General features: G+C 41.2%; 1 protein-coding gene across 1 annotated transcript in view; it reads right to left on the bottom strand.

Annotated features, from left to right (window-relative positions):
• Positions 1-21,231, bottom strand: part of LOC120064248 (tyrosine-protein phosphatase non-receptor type 4-like) — a 103,723-nt gene that overhangs the window by 67,885 nt on the left and 14,607 nt on the right. Inside the window, exon 2 of the mRNA XM_039014683.1 lies at positions 2,635-2,789. Within this exon, the coding sequence (XP_038870611.1) occupies positions 2,635-2,772 (138 nt within the window). The 5' untranslated portion in view covers positions 2,773-2,789. The remainder of the gene's footprint in view (positions 1-2,634; positions 2,790-21,231) is intronic.

The raw sequence follows: 21,231 nt of genomic DNA, 5'->3' as shown, positions 1-21,231 counted from the left end.
ACAAAGGGGTTGAATATTTATTGACTCAAGACTATGGTGGTCACGAAATTGTCAGCCGACGATTGTCAAGCAAATAACTGTCAGTCTCATGGTAATTTACCATTAATTAACAAACACATTTAGCATCTCATGGCTTCCACACATATACTTTTTAAAATGGCTTGTAGGCTAATAAATCCATGTCATATAGCCTACACCACCACAATAAATCCATTATTTATTTTAGACAGGTCTAAAGAAGAATGGTATTAAGAAAATGTAGTCTATTTCAGAAGAACAGAATACTCTGAGTTGTCCTTATGTTGGGTCCTGATCTGGCTATGACAAATGGCTGTGGGTTACTACACTAGTTAATTTAGCAGACAAGATTTGCTTATAATTCCGTGGCATTATTTTATATTATTTTATAGTATGAAGAATACAATTGAACAAATCTGGGGGAAAAAATAATAATTCTCCAAATGATTTGAGAAAGTGCGCACACGCAGATATCCTGTGTTGAGCGACTAACAAAGAAATAGGTACGCCAATATGCTTAATGTTCTGTTGTTAATGTAACTTTAGTTGTTCTGCAAATTTGGGCTGTGTTTTGATTTTTAATACATAGTAAGGTGGCATGACGAGATTCTAATGAAGATTTGAAAACAGTTGCTTGAAAGGCATGAGCTCTGCTTAGTTTTTTTGAGCAGGCTGTACACACTCCAATAGTCTCTCATTCACAATTTGACAAGTACTTGATAATTCCTCGAATTTCACAGTGGCATCACCTTTGTGGCCGTAATGCACCCCCCCAAAAAAATCCATGCCTTTTGTAGCCCAGAGTGCTGCGTTGTACCCTTCTCCCTGAGTGTGCTGCGCAACCCAAAGCGTCTCTCACTCATATGGCTCTCCGTCACATTATCGGTCTTTCTCACAGGCTACAAGTTAAGACAGACACTGCGCGTGTCCTTAGCCAATTCCGAGGTGCCTATTGAAGATATTGGAAGAACTGTCCACATTTACTTTTCGTCAGCCAACAAGATGAGTAAGCCTAATGAACAGTAAAAGCACTAGCCCATGTCAATCTACTCTCCCCCATAGTACAAAAGTTGACCCATTCTATTCTGTGCGAGAAATAAAAATTACAAACATAGTCTGGGACAGCAACAGACTTTTAGCTTAAAATGTTGATCAACTATTAGGCTATTTCTTCACATTATAAGAGCAGCAATGCGTACATGGTATTAGGCTATAAGCACGAATGTTCCATTAGCGGACAACAACACTATCAAAAGTGACCACAAATGCAATTATGCATGTAATGTTTTAATTATAAAAGGAGCATTTTTTGTGAAAATGATCTTCCCCAAACTTGGAACTTACCCGCTGCTTATGTATGCCAGTTAGGCTCTACACCCTTTGTAAAGCGGATTAATGTGCTTCATTTTAAGTTATTTGGTAACTTTAGTTGTGATACCAACCTTATTAAAACATATAGGCATATGGGCTAGGATACATGAGGTGTGATTCGAACAAGTCGCAAAAAAAGGCATTATTTCTTATGCTGGGCATCATTCACAAGTGATAATATATAATTCACAAGTGACAGGCTAATATCGTCACCCATCAGACATTTCTTGATTTAATCTTGTCTTTACATATACTAAATAATATATGTGTGACATTTGTTTTGATTTAGAATGGACCATAATCATGCACCTGTCTCAAAACAGGGTCAGCTAGAAAAAAAATACATGTCATCTATGCACTTAAATAGCGAATGGAGGACGCTTTTCCCCGTGGTTTATTTTCATGCCAGCCAGGTAGGCTATACTCCTGTTGTAAATACAAGCAATGTGCTTCATGTTAGGAAAGTTGAGAAATAAATATAGGCCTAGCCTATAGATAGCTGATGGGATCCTATTCTTTTTATCAGTAGCAATCACTCGGTTTTCTCCCGCAATTGCATAGCCTATAGAACTGTTGCGCAACATGAGCTCATGGGCTCTCATTTGCATTGATGTCAGAGTGATGAGAGGGACAATAGAGTGCTGAGTTTCTGGATAAAAGCATCTAGGTCCTTATCTAGGTTTCTTCCTGGTTCTGGCCTTTCTAGGGAGTTTTTCCTAGCCACCGTGCTTCTACACCTGCATTGCTTGCCGTTTGGGGTTTTAGGCTGGGTTTCTGTACAGCAATTTGCGACATCAGCTGATGTAAGAAGGGCTTTATAAATAAATTTGATTGATTGATGATTGAGTACCAGGCAGTTAGCACGTTTGGTAGGCTACTAATGATCAGCAGCAGCATCAGAGCTTGGAGAAGCCTAATTACCGTGACTAAACGGTAATTTGCATTGTGGAATTTGACTGCCTTCGTGACTTGTGACTTGTGACCGCCAGTGTGGCGGTAATACGGTAATACGGTCACCGCAACAGTCCTACTACTCAAGACATTTCAGCTTTTCATTTTTTATTAATTTGTAAACATTAGAAAAAACATAATTCCACTTTGACATTATGGGGTATTGCGTGTGTAGGCCAATGACACTAACTTCAGGCTGTAGCACAACAAAATGTGGGAAAAGTAAAGGGGTGTGAATACTTTGACAGCACTGTACATAAACATGAACATACTAGAGTTTATTGTGATACTTACATTAACTTTGAAGGCTTGGACAGTGTTGTCCAAGAGAAGTACGTTGCAGCCCACCTCAGTGTGCTGCCTGTCGCGTGCCAGCTCTGATGCCCGGACATTGTAAGATCTGCCAGCAGGCAACTGGAAGCGTGCGGTCATTACGGTCCAACCAGGGTCTGCAACACAGAAAGGAAGCTGACCGTGACAACCTGGCCAATGGACAGATCGCTGTAGAGATGATATGTCAAATCTTTTCAAGTCAAGCCAGTCTGGCAACACTCATACAGAATGACGGTTCTGAAATGTATTCTTCTGGAAATAAAACATTTACAGGAGTTAGAAGGCCCATTGCAGTCCAAAACATGATTTTTCTGTGTTTGTATATGTATTTCTACACTGAGGTGGGAATAACACAAGGCAGTAAATTAGTTAAAAGACCAATAAGAAAGAAAATGCCAAAACTTTCTGCCAATAGCAGCTAGTTTTCAGTTTTCCCCTCCCAACTCAGGCCACTTCCGGACACTCCTAGCAAAATTCATGCAATAAAATTGCTCTTTGCAAAGGAGCTATTTTTATTTTGACCCTTTTTAATTGAAAACAAATCACAGTAAAGTACTTACATTGCTAGCCAGAAATGATTTGATATTGAGATAAAAATGGCATCATTGGACCTTTAAAGGGCAGAAAGCTGTAGGTCAGAATCAAATCAAATGTTATTCGTCACATGCTCTGAATACAACAGGTGAAATACAACCGTACAGTGAAATGCTTACTTACAAGCCCTTAACCAACAATGCAGTTTTAAGAAACCCCTCTTTAAATAATTAAAGAGCAGCAGTAAATAACAATAGCGTAGCTATATACAGGGGGTACAAAGTCAATGTGCGGGGGCACCGGTGTCGGGGTATTTGAGCTACCCACAACCCCTAAACACACCCTCTTAAAAATTAAGCATTCTTTCTTCCCTCTCTTGTCTGTGTGTTCTGGCCATTATATGTGCTGTCCTAGATACTAGTACAGCAAACCTGTAGTGTTGCTTTTTCTTCTACTGATCGAGCTAGGAACGGTCATCTCTCCTGTTTTTGTTTCCTTAAACAAGCTTCTCTGTTCTTAGTTGTATTGTTGTGCCTGAATTGTCACACGCTAGCTGTCGACCTGGGTGGATCTCAGCGGGGATTCCCCATAGTGACTCCTCCTTTTCTACTGTAGCTGCTGTCTGACGATTGACTCACTGCTTCTGATCCCTGTGCTTTGCCAATTAGGTGCCTCGTGAAAGCTAGCTACTTAAAAAATATATATGCAGAGCTCTGTTGGCAGCGCTCACCAGCCGTCTTTCCCTATCAGCTCACATGAAGATGATGAAGACGCTCTAGTCTCTAAATCTGTATTTGATATGTTTCTCTGTGGCCAGTGTAAACTGCACTACAGCACCTTACTGGAGCAGGAAAGAGATCTCCTGAGATTCTTCTGGGCTTTTCTAATATCCTGTTGACAGTAGAGAGGCAGAGGGGTGAGGGGGAAGGACTGGTATGTAGGGGGGAGGATGGGAGATGGGAGACAGAAAGGCTGCTGGGCTGTCTGTGTTTGTAATAAGCCGAGTGCACCGGAGGAGCCCACCGGTGAGGGAAGCACTGGGGTCAAGTGGCCTGCTACACACACACGGGAGCCCAGGCCCAGTGTTTGGAAGCTTTGCTTACTGGAGTAAGCAATAATGGAAGTATGCTTCCGGAGCGTTCTTCCTGCCGGGAGGGAGAGGAGAGGAGCAGAGGCCTGAGCGGCCAGCCTCCTGTTGCCTGACGGAGCGCTAACTCACTGGGCTTTGCTTTGTCCTCCTCTCATTGGGATGGGAGAAGACAAGCCTCAGCTGTGGCGCCTCACATGTTGAGCATCAGTGAACAGCATCATAGTACACGCACACACAGCTTTAAATTTATAAATGAAACCATTTGGGCCTCCCGAGTGGCGAAGCGGTCTAAGACACTGCATTGCAGTGCTAGAGGCGTCACTACAGACCCGGTTTCGATCCCGGGCTGTATGACAACTGGCTGTGATCGGGAGTCCCATAGGGTGGCACACAATTGGCCCAGCGTCGTCTGGGTTAGGGGAGGGTTTGGCCGGGGGTGCTTTACTTGTCTCATCGCGCTCTAGCGACTCCTTATGGCGGGCAGGACGCCTGCAGGCTGACCTCGGTTGTCAGGTGAACGATGTTTCCTCTGACACATTGCTCCGGCTGACTTCTGAGTTAAGTGGGCGGGTGTTACAAAGCGTGGTTTGGCGGTCATGTTTTGGAGGATGCATGACTTGACCTTCGCCACCTGAGCCCATATTATTATGTACATATGTATCATATCACATACTACTCTTTCCATACAATATGTATCAAATCACATGCTGCTCTTTCCATACAATATTCAGCATATCACATACTGCTCTTTCCATACAATATGTAGCATATCACATGCTGCTCTTTCCATACAATATGTATCATATCACATACTGCTCTTTCCATACAATATGTAGCATATCACATGCTGCTCTTTCCATACAATATGTAGCATATCACATGCTGCTCTTTCCATACAATATTCAGCATATCACATACTGCTCTTTCCATACAATATCTAGCATATCACATACTGCTCTTTCCATACAATATCTAGCATATCACATGCTGCTCTTTCCATACAATATTCAGCATATCACATACTGCTCTTTCCATACAATATGTAGCATATCACATGCTGCTCTTTCCATACAATATGTAGCATATCACATACTGCTCTTTCCATACAATATCTAGCATATCACATACTGCTCTTTCCATACAATATCTAGCATATCACATACTGCTCTTTCCATACAATATCTAACATATCACATACTGCTCTTTCCATACAATATCTAACATATCACATACTGCTCTTTCCATACAATATCTAGCATATCACATACTGCTCTTTCCATACAATACCTAGCATATCACATACTGCTCTTTCCATACAATATGTAGCATATCACATACTGCTCTTTCCATACAATATGTAGCATATCACATGCTGCTCTTTCCATACAATATCTAGCATATCACATACTGCTCTTTCCATACAATATGTAGCATATCACATGCTGCTCTTTCCATGCAATATTCAGCATATCACATACTGCTCTTTCCATACAATATGTAGCATATCACATGCTGCTCTTTCCATACAATATTCAGCATATCACATACTGCTCTTTCCATACAATATTCAGCATATCACATGCTGCTCTTTCCATGCAATATTCAGCATATCACATACTGCTCTTTCCATACAATATGTAGCATATCACATGCTGCTCTTTCCATACAATATTCAGCATATCACATACTGCTCTTTCCATACAATATTCAGCATATCACATGCTGCTCTTTCCATACAATATTCAGCATATCACATACTGCTCTTTCCATACAATATTCAGCATATCACATGCTGCTCTTTCCATACAATATTCAGCATATCACATACTACTCTTTCCATACAATATTCAGCATATCACATGCTGCTCTTTCCATACAATATGTAGCATATCACATGCTGCTCTTTCCATACAATATGTAGCATATCACATGCTGCTCTTTCCATACAATATTCAGCATATCACATACTGCTCTTTCCATACAATATCTAGCATATCACATGCTGCTCTTTCCATACAATATGTAGCATATCACATGCTGCTCTTTCCATACAATATGTAGCATATCACATGCTGCTCTTTCCATACAATATGCGTGACTCGTGAGCCGTAATAAGTCATCCCCAAGGCCTTTCTTAAGTCACTAATCTTTTTCCAAGTACTGTAGCCTGTCTCGTGTACTTGTGTACAATTCTCAGAACCTCCCTATGACAGGCTAAAGACACCTCCGTGTAGTAGGACGAATGGACAATGTGCTCTTAATATGGGCGAGTTGGCTTACTTGTTCCTCTTTGTGTGAGAGTTTACATTACCAGAATTACTAAGTACAGCAGGGTAGAAGGCTGTGTGTGTTCATGGAATAAGTACTGCTGTGACTCTGCACAGCACGCTGGAATTAGTCCCTGGGGTCCCCTGCTATGCCTCTGTTCAACTCAGCACTTCTGCACACACAGGCCATCTTCTGCCGTTCATCATTGGCGAGGCCTGTGATGTTTTGTGATAACTCTTCAGAAAGGCACAGAAAGCCTTCCATATGGATCCATCAGGATTAAACTGAAGGGGCGTGACCTCCATAGCTTAGGTTATGTAGCCGATCCCTAGAGGGGTGATGCTGTGAAGACAGGGCTTTACCAACCAATGCAGTGTGTGTGTGTGAGGATTCAATCAGGGAGTTAACATGGAATTATGTTCTCCCCAGTCAGCATGTAGGTTTGTCTGTACTCCCCATTTTTTAATTTTCATTCTTGTTAGATGGAGCACTTGTTGCCCCTTCTGGATGTGCAAGTTTGTTAGCTGAGTGCTGATGTCAATAGTACTGTATAGTAGGGTTGGCCATTATCCAGATTGAATTACCGTTCCTGTACCATACCGGGGTATACGTGTCACCGGCAGTGCACACAAAGGGCGTTATTTCTTTCCAAAGATAAAAATACATGCAAATAATGTTAACAAACGCTAACAAATTACTAGCGGATTCTAGATAAATATTAACAAGTGCAAGCGAACATACAGTACCAGTCAAAAGTTTGGACACACCTACTTATTCAAGGGTTTTTCTTTATTTTTACTATTTTCTACATTGTAGAATAGTAGTGAAGACATCAAAACTATAAAATAACACATATGGAATCATGTAGTAACCAAAAAAGTGTTAAACAAATCAAAATGCATTTTATATTTTATATTCTTCAAATAGCCACCCTTTGCCTTGATGACAGCTTTGCACACTCTTGGCATTCTCTCAACCTGCTTCACCTGGAATGCTTTTCCAACAGTCCTGAAGGAGTTCCCACATATGATGTGCACTTGTTGGCTGCTTTTCCTTCACTCTGTGGTCCAACTCATCCCAAACCATCTCAATTGGGTTGAGGTTGGGTGATTGTGGAGGCCAGGTCATCTGATGCAGCATTCCATCACTCTCCTTCTTGGTCAAATAGCCCTTAAACAGCCTGGAGGTGTTTTAGGGCATTGTCTTGTTGAAAAACAAATGATGGTCCCACTAAGCGCAAACCAGATGGGATGGCGTATCGCTGCAGAATGCTGTGGTAGCCATGCTGGTTTAGTGTGCCTTGAATTTTAAATACATCAGTGTCACCAGCAAAGCACCATCACAACTCCTCCTCCATGCTTCACGGTGGGAACCACACATGTGGAGATCATCTGTTCACCTACTCTGCGTCTCACAAAGACATGGCGGTAGGAACCAATAAGGACAGATTTCCAATAGTCTAATTTCCATTGCTCGTGTTTCTTGGCCCAAGAAAGTCTCTTTCTATTGTGTCCTTTAGTAGTGGTTTCTTTGCAGCAATTCTACCATGAAGGCCTGATTCACGCAGTCTCCTCTGAACAGTTGATGTTGAGATGTGTCTGTTACTTGAACTCTGAGGCATTTATTTGGGCTGCAGTTTTCAAATGAACTTATCCTCTGCAGCAGAGGTAACTCTCGGTCTTCCTTTCCTGTGGCTGTCCTCATGAGAGCCGGTTTCATCATAGTGCTTGATAGTTTTTGCGACTACACTTGAAGAAACTTTCAAAGTTCTTGAACTGTTGAAATGTTCCCGGATTGACTGACCTTCATGTCTTAAAGTAATGATGGACTTTTGTTTCTCTTTGCTTATCTGAGCTGTTCTTGACATAATATGGACTTGCTCTTGTACCAAATAGGGCTCTCTTCTGTATACCACCCCTACCTTGTCACAACACAACTGATTGGCTCAAATGCATTAAGAAGGAAAGAAATTCCACAAATGAACTTTTAACAAGGTACACCTGTTAATTTGGCTCCTGAGTGGTGCAGCGGTCTAAGGCACTGCATCTCAGTTGAACTACAGACCCTAAGCATTTCACTGTATGGTTGTATTTCACCTGTTGCATTCGGAGCATGTGACGAATAACATTTGATTTGATTCTGACCTACAGCTTTCTGCCCTTTAAAGGTCCAATGATGCCATTTTTATCTCAATATCAAATCATTTCTGGCTAGCAATGTAAGTACTTTACTGTGATTTGTTTTCAATTAAAAGGGTCAAAATAAAAATAGCTTCTTTGCAAAGAGCAATTTTATTGCATGAATTTTGCTAGGAGTGTCCGGAAGTGGCCTGAGTTGGGAGGGGAAAACTGAAAACTAGCTGCTATTGGCAGAAAGTTTTGGCATTTTCTTTCTTATTGGTCTTTTAACTAATTTACTGCCTTGTGTTATTCCCACCTCAGTGTAGAAATACATATACAAACACAGAAAAATCATGTTTTGGACTGCAATGGGCCTTCTAACTCCTGTAAATGTTTTATTTCCAGAAGAATACATTTCAGAACCGTCATTCTGTATGAGTGTTGCCAGACTGGCTTGACTTGAAAAGATTTGACATATCATTTCTACAGCGACCATGCAGTGTCTGTAGGGCAGCAATGCCTCTGTCTCTGTAAAGACACCCTCCATGTCCTAACTCTACTGCAAACTTTCCTGGACTAGGCTGACACACTCTTCCCCTGCAAATCCAATGAATGATCACTGACTGATGTATCTCACACAATGTCTGTCCAATACATATGTTAGGCTTATTCTGTAGGCTGGTGTAAGCACCATTCATCACCAGCTGCACCAAACATTGGAGATCACCGTTACGCTTCATTTAATTTGAGCAAAGAGATGGGTTAGATTAAAAGACTGAGCATAAGAAGAATGTGGTGAAGAATGACACAACACAAACTCCAAGTCATAGCCATATTTATGATGAAGGTCAGCAATTTGTTTCCTGCTCATTGTTTTTGAGGACATTCGCTGTTGCACTATTGACCTTGAACATTTTGAACCGCCATCATCACATATCATATTGAACAGAAACAAAAATATCCCAGTGGTGTCTACTGAAGACCTGTCTAAACTGTTTCATTCATCTATGAGAATAAGGTCAGTGAAGAGACAATGACAGATCATAAAGCTACAATAAATCAATTTCTTATTTACAGCACTAGTCAAACGTTTGGACACACCTACTCATTCAAGTGTTTTTCTTTATTTTTACTGTTTTCTACATTGTAGAATAATAGTGAAGACATCAACAATATGAAATAACACACATGGAATCATGTAGTAAACAAAAAAAGTGTTAAACAAATCAAAATATATTTTAAAATGTGAGATTCTTCAAATAGCCACCCTTTGCATTCTCTCAACCAACTTCATGAGGTAGTCACCTGGAATGCATTTCAACTAACAGGTGTGTCTTTTTAAAAATTACATTTGTGGAATTTCTTTCTTTCATAATGCATTTCAGTCAATCAGTTGTGTTGTGACAAGGTAGGGGTGGTATAGAGAAGATAGCCCTATTTGGTAAAAGACCTAGTCCATATTGTGGCAAGAACAACTCAAATAAGCAAAGAGAAACGACAATCAATCATTACTTTTAGGCATGAAAGTCAGTCAATCCAGAACATTTCAAGAACTTTGAAAGTTTCTTCAAATGCAGTCGCAAAAACCATCAAGCACTATGATGAAATTGGCTCTCATGTGGACCACCACAGGAAAGGAAGACCCAGAGTTACCTCTGCTGCAGAGGATACGTTCATTAGAGTTACCAGCCTCAGAAATTGCAGCCCAAATAAATGCTTCATAGTTCAAGTAACAGACACATCTCAACATCAGCTGTTCAGAGGAGACTGCATAAATCAGTCCTTCATGGTTGAATTGCTGCAAAGAAACCACTACTAAAGGACACCAATAAGAAAAATATACTTGCTTGGGCCAAGAAACACAAGCAATGGACATAAGACCGGTAGAAATCAGTCCTTTGTCCTGATGATTTTTGGTTCCAACTGCCTTTGTGAGACACAGAGTAGGTGAACGGATGATCTCTGCATGTGTGGTTCCAACCGTGAAGCATGGAGGAGGTGGCGTGATGGTGCTTTGCTGGTGACAGTGTCTGTGATTTATTTAGAATTCAAGGCACACTAAACCAGCATGGCTACCACAGCATTCTGCAGCGATACGTCATCCCATCTGGTTTGCGCTTAGTGGGATTATCATTTGTTTTTCAACAAGACAATGACCATATGCTTTATTTCATAGTTTGATGTCTTCACTATTGTTCTACAATATAGAAAATAGTAAAAATAAAGAAAAACTCTTGAATGAGTAGGTGTGTCCAAACTTTTGACTGGTATTGTAAATCAAAATCAAATCATATTGGGTCGCACACATTTAGCAGATGTTATTGCGGGTGTAGCGAAATGCTTATGTTCCTAGCTCCAACAGTGCAGTAATATCTAACAATACATGCAAATCTAAAAAGTTAAATAATGCTATTCAGAAATATTAGCAATGTCAGAGCACGGACTATAAATATATATCTATAGGATGGGATGAAGTCATTATGAACAGTATATGGATAGAATATGTAGTTTATATATATATATAGGATAGAATAGTATATGTACAGCAATAGCTAAATATGATAGGCCTTGACTAGAATACAGTACATACGAAGTGGGTAAAACAGTATGAGAAAATTAGTGACCAGTGTTCCATGATTTTGTATACTGAATAAACATGTAAAGGGATGGTCCCATGTTTCATGAGCTGAAATAAGAGATCCCAGATATGTTCCAAACGCACAAAAGGCTTATTTTTCAAAAATGTTGGGAATATTTTTTTTTACATCCCTGTTCGTGAGCATTTCTCCTTTGCTAAAATAATCCAGCCATCTGACAGGTGTGGCATATAAAGAAGCTGATTAAACAGCATGATATTACACAGGTGCACCTTGTGCTGGGGACAATTAAAGGAGTCACTACAGATCAGTGTTCATTGTGGTGCCATTCATCCTACGCCATCATCTCATGCTTCACCATAATAACGCAAGGTCAGCCCCACGTCACAAGGACCTGTACACAATTCCTGGAACCTGAAAATGCCCCAGTTCTTCCATGGCCTGCATACTGACTAGACATTCCACCCATTTAGCATATTTGGGATGCTCTGGATTTACGTTTACGACAGCGTGTTCCAGTTCCGGACAATATCCAGCAACTTCGCATAGAAGAAGAGTGCGACAACATTCTCCAGGCCACAGTCGACAGCCATGTGAAGGAGATGTGTCACGCTGCATAAGGCGTGATGGTGGTCACACCGGATAAGGCGTGATGGTGGTCACACCGGATACTGACTGGTTTTCTGATCCACGCCCCTACCTTTTTTATGGTATCTGTGGCCAAAATGCATATCTGTATTCCCAGTCATGTGAAATCCATAGATTAGGGCCTAATGAATTTATTTCAATTGACTGATTTCCTTATATGAACTGTAACTCAGTAAAATCTTTGTTCGGGTACTGGGTGGAGAACAGCTAGTGGTGACGATTTAACAGTCTATTTAACAGTCTGATGGCTCCCAGAGAGCAAGTACTATTTGTCCCGGACAGCCATCATCTCAGACCCTCAAAAAATATATACATTTCATACAATACCATAAATAGCACTTTTTGAGTTGTGTTGTGCTCTTCCAGTCTCCCATCTCTCTTCCATCCCCTCCTTTCCCCCTTCTCTTTTCCTGCTCCTACTGCGGGGAAATGTTTTGTGTGTATGCCCTTTTCTCTTTCAGCCTCCACTCTGCCTGTCACTCCCGAGCAAGGCCATTATGCAAATTGCAATAATCAACTCCTCGGAGAAACCATTCATTCTCTCAAGGCCATTCATAGCTGAGTGGCCAGCGGCCCACAGGGGGTGGAGGCTGGTGGATAGTGCTGGGGGGGTGGGGTGCAGTTTACAACCGAGGGTTTCACACAAGAGAGTTTCAGTCCTTTCCAAGAACATCAAGTTAAACGTATTCTGAGCACACTAACAGTGCTCAAAGGTCAGCTAGATGAGACGAGCAGAGCGGAGGCCATAGACGCGGTAAAGGAGTCAATGGAACAACAGATTGAATGTGCACCAACAAATCTGATCTAAAAAAAGGGGATATCCGTCAAATCCGTCATGATGTATTGTAACAGGTCCACAATGTGGTTACTTAAGTCTGATTTGGATAAATGTGGATGTTTTAGCTGCATAACATGTAGAAGTTGTCCCTTTTCAGGTTTAGAAGAAGTGACTGGTAAATGGTAACTCCCGCTCGTATAAGCTGGTAGCATAGCTAACTCCCGCTCGTATAAACTGGTTAGCATAGCTAACTCCCGCTCGTATAAACTGGTTAGCATAGCTAGCATACAGAACTCAGTGGTGGTAGTCAAAGTTGTTTTTAACTGTAATGCAGTTGATTGGTAACGATGACAAGAACATGTATTGGGGTTGACATCCATACAAGCATTACACTCCGATTTTTACCTCAACATAGTGTGAAATACACATTAACAATAGCCTAAATGTAGGGTAATTTAGCTCGGGGGCAATGAGGAGACTCGGTTTCTTTCCCCCACGAGTTTCCAAGGTATTTCCATTAGTGATGCACCGATATGACATTTTTGGCCGATACCAATATCCAATATTTTCCTTGCCAAAAAAAACTATACCGATAACCAATATTTTACAATTTAGCTGCGTTTTAAGCATCCTAGTACAGTTAAATAGTTAACACACACGGACGCAGCGGTCTAAGGCACTGCATCTCAGTGCAAGAGGTGTCACTACAGTCCCTGGTTCGAATCCAGGCTGTATCACATTCCGGCCGTGATGAAAACATAATCAAAACCTATTTCTTTCACTTACTTGCTGTGTTGTTTTGTTGTTAATTTGTTCAGGATTTCTATGGAACGCCATTTGGGTCTTTGCGTGTCAAAAAAGATATGTGTCAAATAACACTATTTGACGTGTCAAATAACTCTATTTGACCAATCAGGACTGAATATGACTGCACGTCTCATAATAATTTAACGAGTTCATTTTTTTGTTTTAGTTATTACACATTGATTACACTATCACTTGCATTTCATATGTCACAACGATTCATCAATACGTATGCTATGATGCTTGTAAAGTTGTCGAGCGCACCTACAGTGCTGGCCATGAAAAAAAGCTAGCTAGCTCATGGATGCAAACAATGTTCTTCCCCAAAAACACAGCAAAACGACATAATTTAGGTGTCATCTAAAATATCCCTAATTTATAAGACAGTTCTTATTTGATTAATGGTGGTCGGACCCATCTATGTGAAGCTCGCCACAATAGTGGACTTTGCCGTTAGCCTTCAAAATAAAACTATAGCATAATTCTACTATTTGTATTAATTAGCATTTTTTTTATTTTATATTTATTTAACTAGGCAAGTCAGTTAAGAACAAATTCTTATATTCAATGACAGCCTACCAGGGAACAGTGGGTTAACTGCCTTGTTCAGGGGTAGAACAACAGATTTTTTACCTTGTCAGCTCGGGGATTCGATCTTGCTACCTTTCGGTTACTAGTCCAATGCTCTAACCACTAGGCTACCTGCCGCCCCAATGACATACTTTTTTTTTGAAGGCAACCCGCAAATTCCACTATTGTGCCTAATCCTTATTGTGGCTAGCTTCACAACACATAACCAGGTCCGGTCGAAAATGACTGCAGTTTCAACTGGTCATTGTTTTCAGGTTGTATAGGTGCTAGCTAGGTACCAAGCTAAAGCTTGCTACCCCAGAAGTTGCGGTCGAGCAAATTATGCTATATTACCAACTCAGTATAGTAAACATTGTTTGTGGCCGGTGTTTGCTTGTTTGCAGACTTTTTTGTTCAGCTTTGACAGTGCTACTGTATCTTTTTTGACACGCAAAGATCCAAATGGTGTTCCATAGTATGTTTGTCGTGAAGCTAATAGCAGTGACGCTATTACTGTGTAATTCCGGTAGGGCAACATCTGAAAAATAGCGTACTTGGTAGTGTGCCCTGGTGCTCGACCAGTCGGCGAAAGCCAACATCACCCACGACAGAGAACAGTTGATTGTCAAGGGCAATGAATTCCATTATATAGGCTTTAATGGATTTCGCCTTTGAGTTGTCTCGCTGAAATTTTCTTACTCTTTCAAATGACTGCTCGACTTGTTGACTGCTCGATCCACACAGCAGACATTGTGGGCTAGGTTAGGAATGCTGTGTTGCACGTGTAGCGCAAAATTTTACGTGGCATCATTACGTCATGTACCTACGTAATATAGGTATGCAAGGTAGCTTTGACATCGTTTTTTAACATCGGGCCCATACCGATGTTGGACTTTTTAGCTAATAATCGTCCGATTCCGATATGTTCACCGATATATCGTGCATCCCTAATTTCAATTGTTTTGGTCGAGTTCGATTGACCTCTTTACAGCATCTATATGGTTGGACTGGCCTTGTGTGTCGCACTGCCCGCCCCCCCACCCAACCCCTCGGCCACCCCAACTGTGCTTCTGTAAAGCTAATGTATGAACTGTGCAGATGTGGAAGCCTGAGAACGCTGGGCATGTCAAAGAGCTACATCATCTTGTAACTAAATAAGGTTGAGGATGTAGCTGTGAAGCCTTTGCCCCTTTACATTGATGTTTGGTACAGTTGGAGCGTCAATATCCCCTGATCTTATAAGGGTGCTGAAATGATGTTAACCTCAGGAAGCCTTTGAATACCTCAGCTGAGAGACAAGTGAGTAACAGCAGACTTATTTCCTCAACGTTAAGTATTATGACGTCTGTGCCCCCAGAAGGCCTGTGTCCTCATGAGGTCTCATGACATGACGACTTTCGGCTCTGTCACGACATATAAACTGGTACAGATATAGCCCTAGGCTACAAACCTAATAATACAGCATATTGGTCAATTCAAAATACATTATGATTCAGTCATTAAAACCATCCTAAAGCGATGCATGTTTAACATTTGATCAGTCATCCAGTACAATGCTGTGAGAGCGGGAACTGGTTACACAACATCATTCAAGAGGCTCGGGTTGAAAACAAGAGACCCTCTCTTTCCCATTGCACTAGACTCATGACTTTCAGAAAAAAAAAACAGAAATATACATTTGATTAAAGCAGCACATTCCCCAGATTTTCTTCTGCTTACGTTAGCAGGTTTAAATGTTAGGGGGCCGTGTTCTGATCACGCAGCACATTTCTTCCTGCATCCACCTTGACCTTGCACCTTCCTGTGTGGCAGCAGTCGCGGAGGGGAAGCCAGGTGTGTCATTGAGGGGGCCCCCTGCTGCTCCTGCGACCCACTTATGGCCAACGATGGAGCCAACTAGAGGCATCATACCTGCCCTGATGGGAAACTAACGGCCGGGCAGATTACAGTCGGCTATCTCCGGAGGGGAATCAACATGCAGGATGAGGCAGGGGGAACCAGCTAAGGAGTTTCAGGGAGATTGATAGGCTGTAAGTGAATCAGCCTCTGTTCATTAGAAGAGCTGTAGAAAATGCCCCAGAGCTGCTCAGGCTGCTGGGGATTGCTAATAGTCTGGGAGGAAGTTAGGCCCTTGTGAATTCTTTACGACTAGTTTCCGATGCATCTCATAGACTTGGACACAAAAACTTCCTCTGTGGGCTCTGTGTGACTTCCAAGTTTTAAAATGGAGAGGATCCTGGTGCAGTGTGGGTAGAGTGAATTACAGACACACACAAGTGACCCTCTGTTCTTCAGGCTGTGTTGCTAAGAACACTGTCAAGGCATGTGTCAGGCCGTCTGTCTGCCAAGGCATGTGTCAGGCCGTCTGTCTGCCAAGGCATGTGTCAGGCCGTCTGTCTGCCAAGGCATGTGTCAGGCCGTCTGTCTGCCAAGGCATGTGTCAGGCCGTCTGTCTGCCAAGGCATGTGTCAGGCCGTCTGTCTGTCAAGGCATGTGTCAGGCCGTCTGTCTGTCAAGGCATGTGTCAGGCCGTCTGTCTGTCAAGGCATGTGTCAGGCCGTCTGTCTGTCAAGGCATGTGTCAGTCCTAACTCACAACCATAGACATTGACTTGTCTTGTTAATGATATTGGTCAGATAGAAAAGCGTGAGAAAGTTTGGAAAAGGCTCTTGGAATTTGGACAGGAACTGATCAGCAACTGCTGTCAGTCAGTTTGATACACATCAGTCAGTTGTGACATGTGCCCATTTCTTAGAATCACACTGGAGTGGTCAGGCGTGGTGGAGATTCTGGAGAAGGGAAACTCCTATTATATAAGAAAACTGACATTTGAATTGTGCCTAATCCTCTTCAGACAAGGGCTTTATCATCACATCCAGATGTGACCATTAGCTTTTAATTCCAGATGAACAACACTCTGCTCAGTCTTCCTGCTAATCATGCTCTGACCCATGGAGAGGGAAGAAGAGGGGAAATTAAAAATGGCGTCAGTGTGGAAACCCCTCCCTCTCTCTCGGTCTCTGAAAGAGGAAACGAGGAGTCATCTGAGAAACCACATAGGCCTACTTTATCTGTTTCCATTCTAACTGGCATGAGCCTTTTTCTGCCTCGCAACATTCACTCACACACACACACACAAGCTGCTTATAGAAGGCATAAAAATTCATTGCCAGTTGCGTAAATAATCACCTTGGAGAGGTTTAGTGCCTTTGACGAGGGTGTCACACTGAAAACACTGTGTGTGTGTTTAACTATCTTTGTGGGTAACAGAAGTCCTCACAAGGATAGTAAAACAAGGGGGATATTTTGCTGGTCTGCACAGGGAAAAATAATATTTTAGGTTTAGGGTTATGATTATGATTAAGGTTAGAGGTTACAGTTAGGTTTAGGTATAGTTTTAGGGTTAAGGTTAGATTTAGGGTTACTGAAAATAGGATTTTGGATGGTAAATAATTATTTGATCCTCACACAAGGACAGCAATACAAAACTGTCTGTCTGTCTGTCTGTCTGTTTGTCTGTGTGTGTGTGTGTGTGTGTGTGTGCGTCTGGTCTGAGAAGAATGTGACCTAATAGGCCCAGCAGCACATTTATTTGATGAGTGTTTCTACTGATGTATAATGTAGCTCCTACTAGGTTTCCCTGCCGTTGAGCTAATCTAACATTCCCCCTCTGAATGATGTATGAGATAAGATTCATCTGAACATTTTCTCAAACCAATCACTTCCTCCTCAAACACAAATTGTGACAGATTGGTAATTTTTAAGGGATATTTATACATGCAATTGTAGAACTGGAATTCTCATGAAGGAAGCTTCCACTTTTTTTTTAAACACTTCTCAGAAAATCAGTCTGTCACATTCATCTCACACGAAATGCAGAGGCAGAGAGGGAAAAAACGTGTGGCGTAATCAATTTGTGCCGTGAGAACCCAGTGGTGGAGGTACAGCCAAGGCTGCGGCTTGAGCAGCAAGGCATTTCCATGTAAAAATCTCCATGAGCACGAACATGTGAAGTTCATAGCAGCACATCAAATTTGGTGTAAAATGATAGCTAACAGTCTATTTTTGATAAATAAATTGTTCAACCAATTCCCATCCTAAAAATGTGGAATAAGCAAAGGCTTTGGTTTCTGGTCAGACAGTTGGAAAATGGGTCGAAGAAAACATCTACCAAAAGTCTAAAAAGGTATTAGAAATACGGTGCCTTCAGAAAGTATTCACACCACTTGACTTTTTCCACATTTTGTTTTGTTTCAGCCAGAATTTAAAATTGATTAAATTGCGATTTTTTGGGGCACTGGCCTACACACTATACCTCATCACGCCAAAGTGTAATTATGTTTTTTGAATTTTGTGCAAATTATTTAAAAATGAAAAGCTGAAATGCCTCGAGTCAATAAGTATTCAACCCCTTTGTTATGGAAAACCTAAATAAGTTAATGGGTAACAATGTGCTTAACAAGTCACATAATAAGTAGCATGGACTCAGTGTGTGCAATAATAGTGTTTAACATGACTTCTGAATGACTACCTCATCTCTAAAACTCACACATACAATTATCTGTAAGGTCCCTCAGTCGAGCAGTGATTTTCAAACACAGATTCAACCACAAACACCAGGGAGGTTTTCCAATGCCTCGCAAAGAAGGCAACTATTGGTAGATGGGTAAAAATAAAAAATCAGACATTGAATATCCCTTTGAGCATGGTGAAGTTATTAACTTACACTTTGGATGGTGTATCAATACACCCAGTCACTACAAAGATACAGGTGTCCTTCCTAACTCAGTGGCCGGAGAGATGGGAAACCGCTCAGGGATTTCACTATGAGGCCAATGACGACTTTAAAACAGAGTTTAATGGCTGTGATAGGAGAAAACTGAGGATGAATCAACAACATTGTAGTTACTCCCCAATAATAACCTAATTAACAGAGTGAAAAGAAGGAAGCCTTTACAGAATAAAGAATATTCAAAAACATGCATTTTTGGAACAACACACTAAAGTAAAACTGCAAAAAATGTGGCAAAGAAATTAACTTTGACCTGAATAAAAAGCGTTATGTTTTAGCCAAATGCAGCACAACAACACTTCACTGAGTACCATGTTCCACATTTTCAAGCATGGTGGTGGCTGCATCATGTTATGGGTATGCTTGTCATCGGCAAGAACTAGGGTGTTTATCATAAAAATAAATGGAATAAAGCTAAGCACAGAAAAAATCCTAGAGGAACACTTGATTCAGTCTGCTTTCCAAACAGATACTGGGAGATGAATTCACCTTTCAGCAGGACAATAACCTAAAACAAGGTCAAATATACAATGGAGTTTCTAACCGAGACGAAATTGAATATTCCTGAGAGGCCTAGTTAAAGTGTTGACTTTTAAATCGGTTTAAAAATCAAATGTCAAGAGTTGAAAATAGCTGTCTAGCATTGATCAACAAACAAATTGAAAGCTGTAATTGCTGCCAATGGTGATTCTAACAAGTATTGACTCAGGGGGTTGAAAACTTATAAAGTACCAGTCAAAAGTTTGGACACACAAGGTTGGAAAAGCATTCCATGTGAAGCTGGTTGAGAGAATGCCAAGAGTGTGCAAAGCTGTCATCAAGGCAAAGGGTGGCTACTTTGAAGAATCTCAAATCTCACATTTATTTACATTTGTAAAAAATAAATAAAAAATAAAAATAAGTCCTTGAGCATAGACTTGTATGGTTTGTTTAACTTTAAAATCAATGGTCTCTGGCAGTGACATTCTGTTAAAGTGCAATTGACCAGCAGTAAACAGAATATCGTCTTGAGCATGAGAGCACTTGACACGTTTTCCCATCGGGCTCCCGAGCGGTGCAGCAGTCTAAGGCACTGCATCTCAGTGCAAGAGGCAACACTACAGTCCCTGGTTTCGAATCCATGCTGAATCACATCCGGCCGTGATTGGGAGTCCCATAGGGCGGCGCACAAATGGCCCAGCGTCGCCTGAATTTGTTCTTAACTGACTTGCCTTGTTAAATAAAGGTAATAATAATAATAATAATAATAATAATAATAATAATAATAATAATGCAGTATTCACTACATCTAGTCTGCGACCAGTCAGATCTTCACCTTTACACATGAATCTCACAGAGGTGCAATAATGCAGAATTCAGCGTTTTTCACGCAGAAAAGCTAAAATGCTGAAAAAAATATCTGCTGCGTTTTATAACCACAGTTCACTCTAAATCATTCATTTTAAAATGAAAATGTTGTGCTTCAGTTGCACTTCTCCACTCACTCAGATGAGATATGATTGCTCGTCTTGACCAATCTAATTTCCACATTCACGAACGGGCATTCAATCAGCAGACAGCACTGTGACTGCGATACTTTACTTTTCTCCGAATGTAAATTAAAATGCAAGATTAACTTCAAGCAAAACAGAAAGAAATGCAGCTGGCTACGCTCTATGCTAAACATGAGAAATCTGATGGCAGAATCTAGTCCCAATTTAACACCTGCTCCCTACTAGGTGTAGAATCTAGTCCCAATTTAACACCTACTCCCTACTAGGTGTAGAATCTAGTCCCAATTTAACACCTGCTCCCTACTAGGTGTAGAATCTAGTCCCAATTTAACACCTGCTCCCTACTAGGTGTAGAATCCAGTCCCAATTTAACACCTGCTCCCTACTAGGTGTAGAATCTAGTCCCAATTTAACACCTGCTCCCTACTAGGTGTAGAATCCAGTCCCAATTTAACACCTGCTCCCTACTAGGTGTAGAATCTAGTCCCAATTTAACACCTGCTCCCTACTAGGTGTAGAATCTAGTCCCAATTTAACACCTGCTCCCTATTAGGTGTAGAATCTAGTCCTAATTTAACACCTGCTCCCTATTAGGTGTAGAATCCAGTCCCAATTTAACACCTGCTCCCTACTAGGTGTAGAATCTACACCCAGGCGTAGCTCATAGAGGGGCCCCAGAGGATGACCCCTTGAATCCAATGATGACAACCCAATGGAAAGGCTTTTAGCCTACTTACATTTTCTTGTCAAGTATGACTGGGGATTTTTGTGAAAACCATTTTGCTAAATCATCTGCCAAGGACCAGAAGTCAAGGCTAGCTGTGTCCTTACATGCTGGGGACTGCTAAACTGAACTGCAGGGTA

Source organism: Salvelinus namaycush, chromosome 19, assembly GCF_016432855.1.
Source record: "Salvelinus namaycush isolate Seneca chromosome 19, SaNama_1.0, whole genome shotgun sequence".
NCBI lineage: Eukaryota > Metazoa > Chordata > Actinopteri > Salmoniformes > Salmonidae > Salvelinus > Salvelinus namaycush.
This window is presented reverse-complemented; position numbering and strand designations above follow the sequence as displayed.